Consider the following 16,313-nt stretch of genomic DNA (forward strand, 5'->3'; position numbering starts at 1 on the left):
TGTAAGTCCATTAAAGCGCATCTATCCATCATAAAAGTGCATGGATAGATGCACTTTTATGATGGATGGATGCACTTTTATGATGATAGATGCACTTTTATGATGGATGGATGCACTTTTATGATGGATGGATGCACTTTAATGATGGATGGATGCACTTTTATGATGATAGATGCACTTTTATGATGGATGGATGCACTTTAATGATGGATGGATGCACTTTTATGATGATAGATGCACTTTTATGATGGATGGATGCACTTTAATGATGGATGGATGCACTTTATGATGGATGGATGCACTTTAATGATGGATAGATGCACTTTTATGATGGATGGATGCACTTTTATGATGGATGGATGCACTTTATGATGGATGGATGCACTTTAATGATGGATAGATGCACTTTTATGATGGATGGATGCACTTTTATGATGATAGATGCACTTTTATGATGGATGGATGCACTTTTATGATGGATGGATGCACTTTTATGATGATAGATGCACTTTTATGATGGATGGATGCACTTTAATGATGGATGGATGCACTTTTATGATGATAGATGCACTTTTATGATGGATGGATGCACTTTAATGATGGATAGATGCACTTTATGATGGATGGATGCACTTTTATGATGATAGATGCACTTTTATGATGGATGGATGCACTTTAATGATGGATAAATGCACTTTTATGATGGATGGATGCACTTTAATGATGGATAGATGCACTTTTATGATGGATAGATGCACTTTTATGATGGATGGATGCACTTTAATGATGGATAGATGCACTTTATGATGGATGGATGCACTTTATGATGGATAGATGCACTTTTATGATGGATGGATGCACTTTTATGATGGATGGATGCACTTTTATGATGGATGGATGCACTTTTATGATGGATGGATGCACTTTTATGATGGATAGATGCACTTTTATGATGGATGGATGCACTTTAATGATGGATAGATGCACTTTTATGATGGATGGATGCACTTTTATGATGGATAGATGCACTTTTATGATGGATGGATGCACTTTAATGATGGATAGATGCACTTTTATGATGGATGGATGCACTTTTATGATGGATGGATGCACTTTAATGATGATAGATGCACTTTTATGATGGATAGATGCACTTTTATGATGGATAGATGCACTTTATGGTGGATGGATGCACTTTTATGATGATAGATGCACTTTTATGATGGATGGATGCACTTTTATGATGGATAGATGCACTTTTATGATGGATGGATGCACTTTAATAATGGATAGATGCACTTTTATGATGGATAGATGCACTTTTATGATGGATGGATGCATTTTAATGATGGATAGATGCACTTTTATGATGGATAGATGCACTTTTATGATGGATAGATGCACTTTTATGATGGATAGATGCACTTTATGATGGATGGATGCACTTTTATGATGATAGATGCACTTTTATGATGGATGGATGCACTTTAATGATGGATAGATGCACTTTTATGATGGATGGATGCACTTTATGATGGATAGATGCACTTTTATGATATGATGGATAGATGCACTTTTATGATGGATGGATGCACTTTTATGATGGATGGATGCACTTTAATGATGGATAGATGCACTTTTATGATGGATAGATGCACTTTTATGATGGATTGATGCACTTTAATGATGGATAGATGCACTTTTATGATGGATGGATGCACTTTTATGATGGATAGATGCACTTTTATGATGGATAGATGCACTTTTATGATGGATAGATGCACTTTAATGATGGATGGATGCACTTTAATGATGGATAGATGCACTTTATGATGGATAGATGCACTTTAATGATGGATAGATGCACTTTTATGATGGATAGATGCATTTTTTATGATGGATAGATGCACTTTTATGATGGATAGATGATGGATAGATGCATTTTTTATGATGGATAGATGCACTTTGAAGGACTTCAAAACAGAAACACCCATTCACTCCCATTATAAAGCTTAGAAGAGCCAGGACATTTTTTTATATAACTCTGATTGTATTCGTCTGAAAGAAGAATGTCATATACACCTAGGATGACTTGAGGGAGAGTAAATCATGGGCTAATTAACATTTTTGGGTGAACTATCCCTTTAATCCAAGTCGTTTTTATAGATGTCACGATCTCTTTATATGATGAACTTTTTGAAGTAGAATAATGAACCCTTACGTGTGAGAGTTTAGAGGACATAAAGATCCTCATCTCAGTGTAAAAGTGATGTACTCACTGGATGCCTCAGTGTGCAGAGCTCATAGAGGACACAGCCCAGAGACCAGATGTCCCTGCAGGACACATGAGTTCAGGAAGACCAATCACACACAGATCAGCAGATGAAGATGAAGAGCTGAACACACAGATGCTCTACCTACGTCTTGTTGTTGTACGGTCTGTTCTCGCAGATCTCTGGAGAGAGATAGTACGGCGTCCCGACACAGGTTCTGGCGAGATCCATGGTGCTGCCCAACACACACATCCAGACGAACATCAGCGCAGGAGGAAATTACACACACCGTCAAAGAAATCAACATCAGACTCACTTGTTCAACATTCGTGCGATGCCAAAATCTCCCAGTTTGACTTTCAGTCCTCCTTGAGTGAGAAAGATGTTCTAGAGCACAGGATCAAACACATGAGGGTTCGCTGACATCATCAGATGGTCACGTGCAGTGTTGGGGGAAACTCATTACAAGTAACTTGAGTTATGTAATCAGATTACTTTTTCAAGTAACGCATTACTTTTACATTTTACAACAAAATATCTGAGTTACTTTTTCAAATAAGAAACGCAAGTTACTTTGTTTTCCCATTTATTGACTGACAGCTCTTCTGTCCCAATGTTGAGACAAATCGAAGTGCAGAGGGGCGTGTGTGTGTGTGAACATGATGGTTATTGTAGTTCTAGACTAAATGTGAGCGTGCATTTACTCAACTCACTTGCATACAAAAGATTCAGTATTCCTCAAAATGAATAAAATCAGTGAAATGCAGAATCTATGCAAACCTCCAAAAACTAAATCTGTTAAATAAAACATACATTTTTATCATTGCGTTTAATCTCACTTTATTGACCAAATGTACTTGCTTCTGACATTCGATTATTCAGTTTAACCATAACCAAAAATGACTATATATATTTATTTATTTTATTGATAAAGTAAGTGTTAAACCAGAGAATGTCTAATAAGGGGAGAACGTCCACTCTCAGTAAACCTCCGGCTTCTGAACTGGTTGCAGTTCCACTCTGGCTCCACATGAGGGCTCTCACAGGACGAGTGCAGTTCCACTCTGGCTCCACATGAGGGCGCTCACAGGACGAGTGCAGTTCCACTCTGGCTCCACATGAGGGCGCTCACAGGACGAGTGCAGTTCCACTCTGGCTCCACATGAGGGCGCTCACAGGACGAGTGCAGAATGAATGGAGGTCTATGGCGCTATACCCCTCAAAATCCACTTTTCTCAGGATATCATTTCTTGTCTAGTAATTTGAATGTTGTATTCGAAAGGAGATGCAAAGAAATTACACATTGCTGGGTGTTAGATTTTTTACAGTCACTTATGTGCTTTAAAAAGTCTTTTAAAATGTCAATGACGTACGACCAGAGATACTGCTTTACGGCAATCCTTCCGTCACTTTGGTGCTTTCGCGCTCTGCACTTTCGTTTCTCTCGAGGCATCGACAACACAGCTGACACAGGTAAACACACACAGCTGACACAGGTAAACACACGTGCTAGAAGAGTTTCTGTTTTGTTGTTTTAAAAGACCACGCCGAAAATACACACACACACACAATGCCATCAAGCGGTATCTCTGGTCGTAATCAGTCCTTCACTGACCAATCAGCGTTCATTAGCAGAATGCTAGCGTGTTATGGGCAACAACAACTCAACCTGTAAGAAATCGAAAGGACATAAGTACTCGTTCATTCAACTTTCGACCTATAACCCATGTTGAACTTGCAAAACCTACTATCGAATCTGAGATTTCTCAACAGCAATCGGGTGAAAGAGACAAATTTAGCCGTCTAGCCCCATAGACTCCCATTCATTGTGCACTCATGGGCGATCGCCCCCAGTGGAGCTCTGGTGGAACTACAACCACAATTCAGTACAATAGGACTTAATAGCGAGTGGCCAGGCGTAGACGTAGACATTCTCTGGTTAAACTCTCTTCTCCTGCATCTTATTCTTCTGTTCTCCAGAATAACAGCGGCTGAAAGGTTTGTTTGAGCGGCGCCCTCTACTGAACACGTGTGAATCTGCATTTCCTTCAGTCTGAGGATTATTATTTCACTTTTGGTGTGAAAGGGTCTTTACATGAGCCCAAAAATATAACTTTTTTTGCCCAGCTCAGGTGGGAAAAAAAGTAACGCAAAAGTAACGTAACGCATTACTTTTCTAAAAAAGTAACTAACGCACGCAATATTGTAATGCATTACTTTTCAAAGTACCTTTCCCCAACACTGGTCACGTGTGTCTAACAGTACCTGAGCTTTAATGTCTCTGTGCAGAACCTTCCTGTCGTGGATGTGCTTCAGTCCCAGACAGATCTGAACAAACCAGTCCACAATCTGAAACACACACCAACACACTGAGGGCCAGATTTACTAAACAGGACAAATTGCCGTGAAAAAGCGCAGACGGGAGTGAAAGTTCTGCTCAAATTAAAGAGCAGACGCAGCCGGATCATCTCCATAATGACCAACACAATCTACCAAGAGCAGCGCAAAGTAGCGTCTGGTTTAAGACGGGCTTTTTTTGAGAGTACTGAAACGTCCTCGTCGTTGTGGAGAGCGCAGACAGCGGCGCGATATGTGAACGGCCGCTAATGGATCCGCGCGTCAGGTCTTAAAGTGACAGCAGCCTAATAAACCTGCAGCCAAGTTATGAGCTGATATTAAAAATATCTATATGGCAGTTTGGTTACACTTTATTTTAAGGTGTCATTAGGCACGTTTCCATTAAAGATTTGCGCAAAACTTTTGCGATTTTTTTCAAAATATCGATAAAAAAAACTATTGCGAAATGACGGCGTTTCCATTAACCGATGTTATGCAAATAAAACGTAATTTTTTCCTCTTGCGATAAGTCAATCCAAAAATCATGGCAACAGACGTTGGTAAGTTTATATATATCACAGACACTGCACTAGACATTATTATTATTATTAATCAAAGGAGACATATGTGTGTTATCCAAGCATTAATGGCAAGGAAAGACCCTTATTATACTTGTGAGCGGCTCATATGAGGTGTTTCTGGGTGTTTCTCACTCATTTCTGCTTCGAGGTCTTGATTGTGGCATTTCTTTGAGGTTTAGAATCCAGTATTCCTGTAATTCTTTTGTCTTTTATGAATTTAATAAAGAGCTCTGTCTCGTCTTCTGTCCAAACACACCGCGTCATCTACGTCAGGTGACCTGTAAATGCGCAAAAACTGTTTCCATTGCAGTTTTGTGAAAATATTTCTTTTTCGAATTGCCTGAAAAACCTCCTCATGCGAGCGGAACAACTGTTTTGCGATAAATGGGAGTTTTTGCGAAATTGGCGTGTTTCCATTGGGCGTATATTCAATTTGCGCAGTTTGAAGGGTAATGGAAACGCGGCTACTGTTACAGTGTAATTATATATTTAAAGGAGCCGTATGTAAGATTGTGGCCAAAACTGGTACTGCAATCACTTTCAAATGACTGTATAGAGCGGTGTATCCCCTCCCCCCTCCCCGCGACTCGAGGTTGCCAGATAGACTGCAGGATCCAGCAGGCAACCCGGATGCCGAAACACTACTGACTTCGTGATTGGTAGATAGGTGGAGGGTGGGGCTTCAGGCCAAAACACAAGATGACAACATCAACATCAGTTGAGGGCTGCAACTTCACTTTTAAATGACAATATCCTGGCCGTACTACTGTTGTCAGTGATATAAGTATTTGAAATGAACATGATTTCTTAATGTCTAATGACATGTCAGGGCCATTTTATGATTAATTGAAATACATTTCTTACATACAGCTCCTTTAAGTACTGAGCAATATTAAGCAACTACATGTACTTACTATAGGGTTAGGGTAGGATTAGGGTTTGGTTGAGGGCTATTTGCATGTAATTATGCATAATTTACAGTTATTACTATGGTAAGTACATGTAACACATGTAACAAGGACACTGTAAAATAAAGTGTTACCGGCAGTTTTTCCCCATGGTATCGATGTGAAAACTGTGGCCAGTGAAAATGCAGAGTGGTAACTTTGGAAAAGCACTCGACCACAGTCTCAGGTGAGCGGAGAAGTGTGTGTGTGAAGCGCTGACCTGCTGCTCTGTGAAGGGCTTTCCTCTCTGCATCTTGATCCTGTTCATCAGATCACCGGCGTCACAGTATTCCATCAGGATGTAGAGGTTATTCCTGTCTGGATCGCGCACACACACACACGACACATCAGTGTGTGTTCATATCCAGCAGGAGGGTGTTGAAATTTAAACGAATCTCCCAGATAACATTTCCATTAAGCTATAAAAACATTATTTCTGAATGAACGTTCAAAACATCCGTGTTTTTTCTTGGTTATATGAATGTTAAGCGAACATTCCATTTTAGAATTTTGCAAACATTATGAGAACGTTACTTTTGAATGTTCTCTGAACATTCCGAAACTTCTATGAATTGTTTTTGTGCTAAAATTTGAGAACGTTATTAATGACCAGATCTTTGAACAAACGTTCTTTTAATGTTACTGGAAGAACGTTTATTCAGAAAACTGGCTTAAAAAGGCTGTTTAATTAAGGCTACTGTATTTAAACTAATCTATATCACACACACTGTGAAGAATACATCAGGACAGACGCAGCGCACTGACCGTAGAAGGATTTATAAAACGCCACGATGTTTGGATGTTTCATTCTGGAGAGAAGAATCACTTCCTTTCTGGAGGCGTCCTTATCCCGAGCAGACAACTGAGACACACACACACACACACAGCTGAGACAGAGATACACACACACACACACACACACACACACAACTGAGCGAGAGATACACACACACACAACTGAGACAAACACACACACACACAACTGAGACAGAGATACACACACACACAACTGAGACAGACACACACACAACTGAGACAGACACACACACACACACACACACACACACACACACACACACACACACACAACTGAGACAGAGACACACACAACTGAGACAGACACACACACACACACAACTAAGACAGACACACACACACACACACACACACACACAACTGAGACAGACACAACTGAGACAGACACACACACACACACACACACACACACACACACACACACACACACAACTGAGACAGAGACACACACACAACTGAGACACACACAAACACAACTGAGACAGAGATACACACACACACACACACACACACACACACACACACACACACACACACACACACAACTGAGATAGACAGACACACACACACACACAACAGAGACAGACACACACACCCACACAAACAACTGAGACAGACACACACACACACACACACACAACTGAGACAGAGACAGACACACACACACACACACACACACACACACACACACACACACACACAACTGAGACACACACAAACACAACTGAGACACACACACAGACAGTTTCTCCTGTTCTCTACTCCCATATCCCATAAATCCAGCGCTCATCCCACATGAACGGATCAGAGACTGAAGCAGCACATCAGGCCAGTTGTTCAAAGGTAAGATGATCGGGTTTTGGTTATCGGATTGGATCAAATCTTGAAAATGGGTTGTTCAAAAGGGAAAGAAGGAATCTGAAATCAGATCCGATCACGGAATCCAATCCTAGTTTTAATCTGGATCAAACCTTCAGTTTGTGTTGTTCAGAACTTGTCAGTAGGATTTGGATAACTTTGATCCAAAAAAACAGGATTATTATAGACATTAGGCTACATATTAAGCCGTTCGGTAGCCTACTGTAAAGTAAAAAAGAGATTTTGGCACCATTAAATAATCCCCAAACAGCTGTAAAAATCATATATTTAATTCAAAGTGTTTTATCACCTTGTCTAAACTACACTGGCACATTCATAAGAGATGAACCAGTCAAAAGATCTTTGCAAGTGAACACAACGTTTTTTTTGGTGAACGCTATACGAAACTTTTCTGAGAGAACGCAAAAGCATTGACATTTTTTTTTTTCCCTATCTCATATTTTTTACGTGACCATGTCCCTTTGGGGCTTCCGTAGAGCACCAGTAATCCAGATTTGGCAATCGGAAAGAGTCTACATCCAGATCAGGGTGATCCAATCCAATTTTGCTTACTTTTTGCAAAAGTAAGATGGATTACCTGATCCTGGATAGCAAAACATGGGATTTGCAAATCCAGATCATTCTGATCCAGATTAAACTTTTTGAACAACTGGCCCATCATGATTTTAACAGTTATTCTAGTATTAAAAGACACATTATAAGAGCTGTAAGAGTTCTGTGTGTTCCTGCTGTCATTGCCAAACTAATTCAGAATCAATGGTTAAGCCATCCAGAATTGTTACTTCTAGTGTTATTATTTTTGTGATAATTACTGTAATTAATTGGCTTCAGTATTTCGAATTAGATGAAGCGAAGACGTCTGAAAAGTACATGTGTAAAAGCTGATCCAGATCTTACCCCCTTTTAATATTTGACATTTTTATCTATAACAACTAAATTAGCAAATGTTTCTATATATTTCCTTTAATAACTCATTTTGTCTGATGCATCATCATCCTGCACATGCTAAACTCATATCTAAATATGTTGCTGTTTAAAAGTAAATCCGCACTGTTTCCCCATGTTCCCAACTTTTATGCATTTAGCAAAGCGACGTAACGTTACAAAAGCAACTCGTCAAAGACAAAAGTCAAACTTTTTCTCCAAAATCTGAAAAGATTCCATATGAATGTTGAAGAATTTGGTCATGATCGGAATCAATCCAAGTTTAGTTGTATACATAGTTTCGAAGCAGTTTTACAAAAAAAAGAAAAGAAAGTGTGTTCAGTCATAAGTGTCTCTGACTGAAGGATCGGGTCTAACTTTACCTGTCTCAGGTGGATCTTTTTGATGACGTATAGCAGCTCATCGTCTCCGTGTCGGTGTTTGACCAGAAGCGCGCTCCCGAACGCGCCTTGACCGACCTGTCGAATAACCTCATAATGATCCATAAACCCCGAGGAGGATGATGATGATGATGATGATGATGATGATCTTCAGCCGGTTCAGCAGCAGCAGGCGCGTGAACATGAGCGCCGCGTCACCATGGCAACGCGTCAACAACAGCGTCACTCCGCGGAGTTACTGACAGGAATCCGTGTGGAAACAATTCTCACCAAAAACACAAACGAAGAGCATCAAAAGTGTGGCTCGGCTCTTGTGTGAACAGGAACAGTTCCTACAAATGGATTTCGTGAAAATAAAACAATTTGCAAGGACAGGCTTGATGATGATCGCGCCTGACAGGGCAGAGAGTGAAGCATTCTGGGATTTCTAGCGCCATCGATGCATTCGCATTTTCTCACTGAATTGTGAAGTTTAAATGACTGGTCTATTTAAATCATTTATATAGATCAGTGGATATAAACTCTCAATTGTGAGAAAAGAGCCATAATTGATAGAAAAAAGTAGCAGTTGCCCAGCAAACACAGAACGTTACCCTAACGTTCCCATATGGTTTTTTGTGGAACCTCTAGTTTCTCTTTTTAAAGAGAGCCTTTTCCAGTTCCCCGAGGTTATTCTTAGATTAGATTTTAATTTATAACATAAAGTGAACCTTCACAGAACATTCCTTACAGTGTTTATTTTTTTTTAGGTTTTATTCTATAACCTAAAGAGAACCTTCCCAGAACGCGTTATGTAAGTGAAATACACAAAATAAAGCAATAATCTTGAAGCTGCTTTGAAACCACAGGCTATTTAAAGCGTTATAGAATGTAGAACTCTGAAATGTTATGAAAATAAAGAAAGAAAATACAAAACCCAAGCCTCATATTTGACACTTTTCTTTATCGATCTACACTGTATGTCTGTTGTACTCGAAGTGACCATGAAATTAAAACTGACCAATTTTATTTATTTTGGAACACTGCAGTTTTTTTTATATTAAATTGAAATCGTTTATAAAAAATTTATTTCATGGTGACTTTATGGCAGTTGTGTGTGAAGGAGTTTAATCACGGTTCTGTCATTCCGGATGTCGACACAAGATGGCGCTGTACACTAACACTAGTGTCCTGATGACGACACAAGATGGCGCTGTACCCTAACAGTAGTGTCCTGATGAGACCATGAGCTGTGTCCCAAATCACCCCTCGTTCACCATTCCCTACATTACTCCACTAATAGATGAATGGTTGGATGAAAATGAGGACAATGAGTACCACCTACGTCATTCAGTGTAAGGAAGATCAAGCCTTTGCGCTGTTTTCAGGTCGAAGAATTCAGATGACGTCAACTTGGGTCGCCATTCAAACCGATCATCATCCTTATATTGTAGTAATCATTACGAGCAAAAGTTGCAATTGCTGAATAAACACGTTCCCTTTGTCTGCTTAACTCTATACATGATGTCAACAGCGCTATAAAAATAGAATCGATTTGAAAACGCTAATTTTATTGTTATTGAGGTGCATTATGGGATTGATCATGTGCGCTTGATTATGTCCCCTATGGTTTTGGACACCACTACAAATGGCTGTGTCCTCAAATAGTGCCCTAGATAAGGGTATAGGAGTTTATTTCGGACACAACTGGTGATCATAACTCTCATTAATCTGCTTTATGTTGCTTTTACAAGTTTATTAGCTGGGCTATGAATTGTATTCTCCAGTTGAGCAAAATAAAAGTACTTTTTTGATGAGGTTGTTGTTTTCAGGCCCTCTAGTTCTGTTGACTGGAATGTCTTGAAAATGTGCATTCGGTCTTTTTACACTGATACCAGATCACAAGTCGTTATCAGCTGACTGAAACATGGAAAAGCACGAAACTCAAGTGTGTTTTAACATGAAGTGAGGTCTACAGTACCTGGAGTTCTCCATCCGTCCACTCATCTGGGTTTCTGCGGGTTGGGTGAAGGTACATTTAAAGTCCCTCTGTAGTCAATAGTTTCATCCATTAAAACTCATATTTGATCACCAAAATTCCATATTTAAACGTTTTTCCTTGAATTTTTTTTTTTATTTATGTCTGAAAATATCTTGAATGTAACTTGACACCCTTGCCTCATTTAGTATGCACGGCTCTATGAATATGCAAATGAGCCCCGCCTCCACTCACTCACTCAGCTCAGAGATCCACTGGTTGACGATCACACGTTGATCTGATTGGTTACAAGGTCATTTGTGACGTCAGAAACACCAGCGATTTCAAAGCGTGTTTTTGAGACTGTCTTTGGTTCACTGCAGTTTTAAGGAGGAAATACTCAGCAATGATGTCGACTTATGAATTTACACATGGTTTGTCTTAAAGCATATTAAAAACACCACATAGACATATAAACAACATTAAAAGCTGGATTTCACCACAGGACCTTTTTAAGACAGGGAATATAGGAATATAGTGAAGGGAAATCAATACGGCAATGTGTTCTCTAAATGTAAAAGTCTAGGGAGCAACACTTCCAAAAGATATCTAAAAAATATATAATTTATTTAAACAAAAAAACTTCTGAATCGCCAGAATACGGAAATCCCTTCACCTGTACCTTCTGCAAAAAAAAAAAAAAAGATGTTCTTCCTCTGTAGTTTTGTCTTGTTTTCCAGTGCAAATGTCTAAAGATTATTAAATCAAAATTTATTTACTGGAGATTCAATATGACACAAAATATGTCTTCATATCAAAAAGAAGTGAGTTTATGATTAAAACCAGAACAAATGTCTTACAGTGGTAATTCAAAGGGTTTTCACAACTCATTGACACAGATATTCGTTCTTGGTTTAGTCATAAACTCACATAATTGTATTAAAACTTTCTTTTCCATTTAAATGCATCTTGATTTAAAGATTTTTTTTGCAATGCATGCGACATTTAATGCCATGACTTTATGAATTTAAGACCTCTTTAATTTGTGTAAGGGCAAATCAAGACTTTATAAGACCCGCAGAAACCCTGGACATTATTAAGTCCATTTCTCACAGTTTAGAGCCTTTCAAAAATGTAAAAGTCTGGTCAAACTACTATCACTGTTATGAAATATTAGTGATTTAAATGCTGTTGTTTTTACTCAGAATACATGCATCAAGTCTGCAGTTTTTGCACTAGATCCGAACACATTATTAATTCACCCTTAAACTCGTTGTTCTTTGATTTGATGTAATTCCAGTTCTGCGTATCATGAACCCTTTTCACATTTCTGAGGTTCTCAGAAGTCGTCGTCACAGTTGGGAAAACTTGGTGAACGGGAGATGACAGCAAACATTATTTTTGAGTATAAAAGCATTTCTATGACTTTCCTAAAGAGGAAAAAAAAATATTGAGAGATTGATTAGGTTCGTTGGTCTGAAGAAAAATGACAAATTTGCCGTCAGCCGTCGGGTTAGAAACACAGCAGCGTGACCCAGTTCTGTGCAAATCAATGCCAAGGTAAAATAAGACAAATGTGCAATAAAATTTTTACTTTAGTGGAAAGAAACACGTCATTACAGTGTGTGAAGAGGTCCATTATCTGATTCTGGTTATATTAAAGGGGTGGTATAATGCCCTTTTCACAAGATGTAAAATAAGTCTCCAGAGTGTGTGTGTGAAGTTTTAGCTCAAAATACCCCACAGATATTTTTATATAGCATGTTAAAGTTGTCACTTTTTGAGGGTGAGCAAAAACGCACCGTTTTGTGTCTGTTCCTTTAAATGCAAATGAGCTGCTGCTCCCGGCACAGGGGGGCGGAGCTTCAACAGCTTGCACTCACACACACATGCACTGAAAATTTCAAAAACTTTTAGCCTTTTATGTTCAAACCGGAGTCAGACAATGATGGAGAGACTCGAGAAGAAGTGACAACATGTAGAAGCAACAGGACATTTCTGAATGGTTAGTTGATGAGTTTATGTAGCTTATGTGTAGTTATCTTCTAGTCATTGATTAGCATATTCTGTCTTGATAATCGATAAATCGTGTTCAGGGGGCGGGGTTTATGTAAATTGTAGGGTTTGTGATGTCACTAACCCAGGAGGAATGTGGTGTAGTCTCTACCAGCCGTTTGTTGTAGACCTTAAAAAGCCATTTCTTTAAAAGCAAATATCTCCCTTTGCTTTGAACTTTGAGCGTTGTAACTTTGCAGATGTTGTTTATGCTCAAACAGCAGCATTACACACTAACTAAAGTTAGAAAAGTCAAATCATAATCAACCACCCCTTTAAGTGTCCCTTTAGCCGTGTCTTTATGAAGCACTTTTATATAAGAACACTGCATTATTGCACACTTCTCCCAGCAGTGGAATGAAACGGGACTGGATGATGAAACTGGAGGCTTTTTCTGATAAAAACATCAATTACTGCTGAATAAACAGAAGCTCAAAGCCGAGCGAGATTGTGCTTTATATCCTCACACGGCTGAGCTCTCCAGATGTTGATTTAATTACACGTTAATAATCTCGCCGGCACGGAGCCATTTGGCACACACACACACACACCCGTACCGGACAGAGAAGAGCGTTGTTCATATGAGGATAAAGCCGTCCATTACGGATTCCAGCACTTCTTGTTCCCTCGGGCTCAATAAGGACGCCGGCAGGTGTGGGGATTTTTCTTTTTCGGCAAATTACTTTGACGTTATTGGAGGAGGAAAATGCAGAGAAAGATCTAGATGAACTGTGGGGCGTTTGGACAGATGAGGTGAGCGGCAGGTTAATGTCGGAGACAAACGACCCAATAAAAGCAGAATTGAGATGAACGACACCGTCCATCGGCTGAGATCGGCGCGAACCGAATGACGCTTCATAAAGCCCATGCCTCCGACCGGCGGCTCCTCACTGAACAATCAATCGGGGATAAATGACAGAGGCATTTCTACATGTATAAAAACGACAAACTGATTCATGGCAAAGGACGTCAGCGTTTGATAAAGTAGATCATTTGGTGTAAACATTTATTGGTTCTCAAACTAAAATAAAAATCGACTTGTGTCAGTAAAAATTGAACAGCCTTTCAGACTTAAAATAGATTTTTCTGTATATATATATATATACCGAGTTTGTATAAATGTGCACTTTTTGTCGTTTTTCCCTTCTTTTTATTTCCCCCAGTAAGAACATATTAAAAGACCATTTGTTTAACAGCCTTTCAGACTAAAAATAGATTTTTCTGTGTGTTTATATATATATATTTTTTTTTTAGTCTGAAAGGCTGTTAAACAAACGGTCTTTTAATATATTATTTTATTAAAATACACACAGAGTTTGTATAAATGTGCACTTTTTGTAGTTTTTCCCATTTTTCCCCAGTAAGAATATATTAAAAGACCATTTGTTTAACAGCCTTTCAGACTAAAAATAGATTTTTTTAATATATAGTTTGTATAAATGTGCACTTTTTGTCATTTTCAGTAAGAATATACTAAAAGACAGTTTGTTTAACAGCCTTTCAGACTAAAAATAGATTTTTCTGTGTGTTTATATATATATATATTTTTTTTTAGTCTGAAAGGCTGTTAAACAAACGGTCTTTTAATATATTATTTTAGTAAAATACACACAGAGTTTGTATAAATGTGCACTTTTTGTCGGTTTTCCCATTTTTCCCCAGTAAGAATATATTAAAAGACCATTTGTCTTTTAATTTTATTAAAAATTTAACACCCTTTCAAAGTAAAAATATATTTTTCTGTGTATTTTATATATATATATATATATATATATATATATATATATATATATATATATATATATATATATATATATATATATATATACATACACACACACACACCAAGTTTGTATAAATGTGCACTTTTTCCCTTTTTTTATTTTCCCCAGTAAGAACATATTAAAAGACCCTTAAAACACCCTTTCACCCTTAAAAACGTATTAAAAAAATGTGTTCTGCTGATGATTCATTTTTTTTAACGTCTTAAATTAAAAAACGAGGGAAACGTACAACAATGCAGTCGCTCGTACTGGCGTCTATTCCCAGAATTCAGAGGAAACTGAACGACAGCTACTTCATAAATGACGTACACAAAAGCATGTGTGTGTGACACGAGACGGCGAGGCGCGTTCGTTCGCTCTCGCACACGCTGAGAGCCGATGGCTGGGCAACAAATGCAAATGTGATACAAACAACTGAAAATCACTCAAAAAAAAAAGTCCAATCTGGTGTGTTTTAATACTAGAATATTCAAATAAAAAACAAAAAAACAAACCAATAAACGCAGATAAAAAAATAAAGAACAACACAGTTCCGGCTGCATTTTGATATGTTCCAGTCAATCGCCCAATGAGAGAGCAGAACACTTTCAGTTCGGATCGTTTCCTTTTTCAAATGGCAGGAGCTGAAACACCCACCGTCAGTCAGAGCGCCCTCGTGTGGAAGGGTGAAGGCGTCACAGACTGTGTCAGTGTTATTAGCTGGGCGAGTCTGAAGCAGGACGGCGTGGGGAGGTCACGGCGGGGTCAAATCCACACGACTGAAGCTCCTCTGCGCACGACCGATCACTGGAGGAGACACGGACACGGAGAAGATGCTACTTAAATATCAGCGGTGTCAGAGACAGATTCATAATCATCTGTTTTAGCTGCAGTGTTTTAGTTTGTGTTGCATCATCCGAACAAACTCAATACACACACACTGAAGAATACACAGTCCTGCGGTGTAAGACACATTCATAATCATCTATTTTTACTTTATGTTGCATCATCTGTGGGAGACATGCTTCATTTTATCAGTCTAAGTTTGTACAGCAATAACAACATGGAGCAACACAAGCTAAATGTTAAAGGGAAAAAAGTAGTAGCTGAATAATAGGAGTATTTTAATGGCATTTTAATGGTATTTTAATTTTTTATATATATATATATATATATATATATATATATATATATATATATATATATAGTGCAATGCATAAGTGAATACACCCATGCTAAAGTTGACTAAAAAGAGGAATAAAAAAATCATATTTTGGAAATTGAACTTAATGCCTTAATTAAAAAAATTAGGAAAAATCCAATCTTTAAGGACACCAATTTTCTTTGTAAATGAATAATGTATCGTAAATAAATAAATGT

At 38.3% G+C, this 16,313-nt stretch overlaps 2 protein-coding genes across 22 annotated transcripts in view; both read right to left on the bottom strand.

Annotated features, from left to right (window-relative positions):
- The window catches only part of LOC311298909 (serine/threonine-protein kinase Nek5), a gene marked incomplete at its 5' end in the record, with an annotated part of 28,853 nt that extends 19,590 nt beyond the window's left edge, over positions 1 to 9,263 (bottom strand). Inside the window, 7 exons of the mRNA XM_084422233.1 lie at positions 2,280 to 2,334; positions 2,422 to 2,508; positions 2,590 to 2,660; positions 4,539 to 4,622; positions 6,359 to 6,456; positions 6,904 to 7,000; positions 9,141 to 9,263. Coding sequence (XP_084278359.1) covers positions 2,280 to 2,334; positions 2,422 to 2,508; positions 2,590 to 2,660; positions 4,539 to 4,622; positions 6,359 to 6,456; positions 6,904 to 7,000; positions 9,141 to 9,263 — 615 coding nt within the window. The remainder of the gene's footprint in view (positions 1 to 2,279; positions 2,335 to 2,421; positions 2,509 to 2,589; positions 2,661 to 4,538; positions 4,623 to 6,358; positions 6,457 to 6,903; positions 7,001 to 9,140) is intronic.
- A 6,124-nt stretch (positions 9,264 to 15,387) lies between these two features.
- LOC311298409 (R3H domain-containing protein 1-like) overlaps positions 15,388 to 16,313 on the bottom strand; it is a 55,786-nt gene continuing 54,860 nt past the window's right edge. For all 21 annotated transcript variants that reach the window (XM_084421290.1, XM_084421289.1, XM_084421285.1 and 18 more), the window contains one exon: positions 15,388 to 15,740. In XM_084421290.1, coding sequence (XP_084277416.1) covers positions 15,738 to 15,740 — 3 coding nt within the window. In that variant the 3' untranslated portion in view covers positions 15,388 to 15,737. The remainder of the gene's footprint in view (positions 15,741 to 16,313) is intronic.

This window comes from Rutilus rutilus (assembly GCF_951802725.1).
Source record: "Rutilus rutilus genome assembly, chromosome: 10".
Lineage (NCBI taxonomy): Eukaryota > Metazoa > Chordata > Actinopteri > Cypriniformes > Leuciscidae > Rutilus > Rutilus rutilus.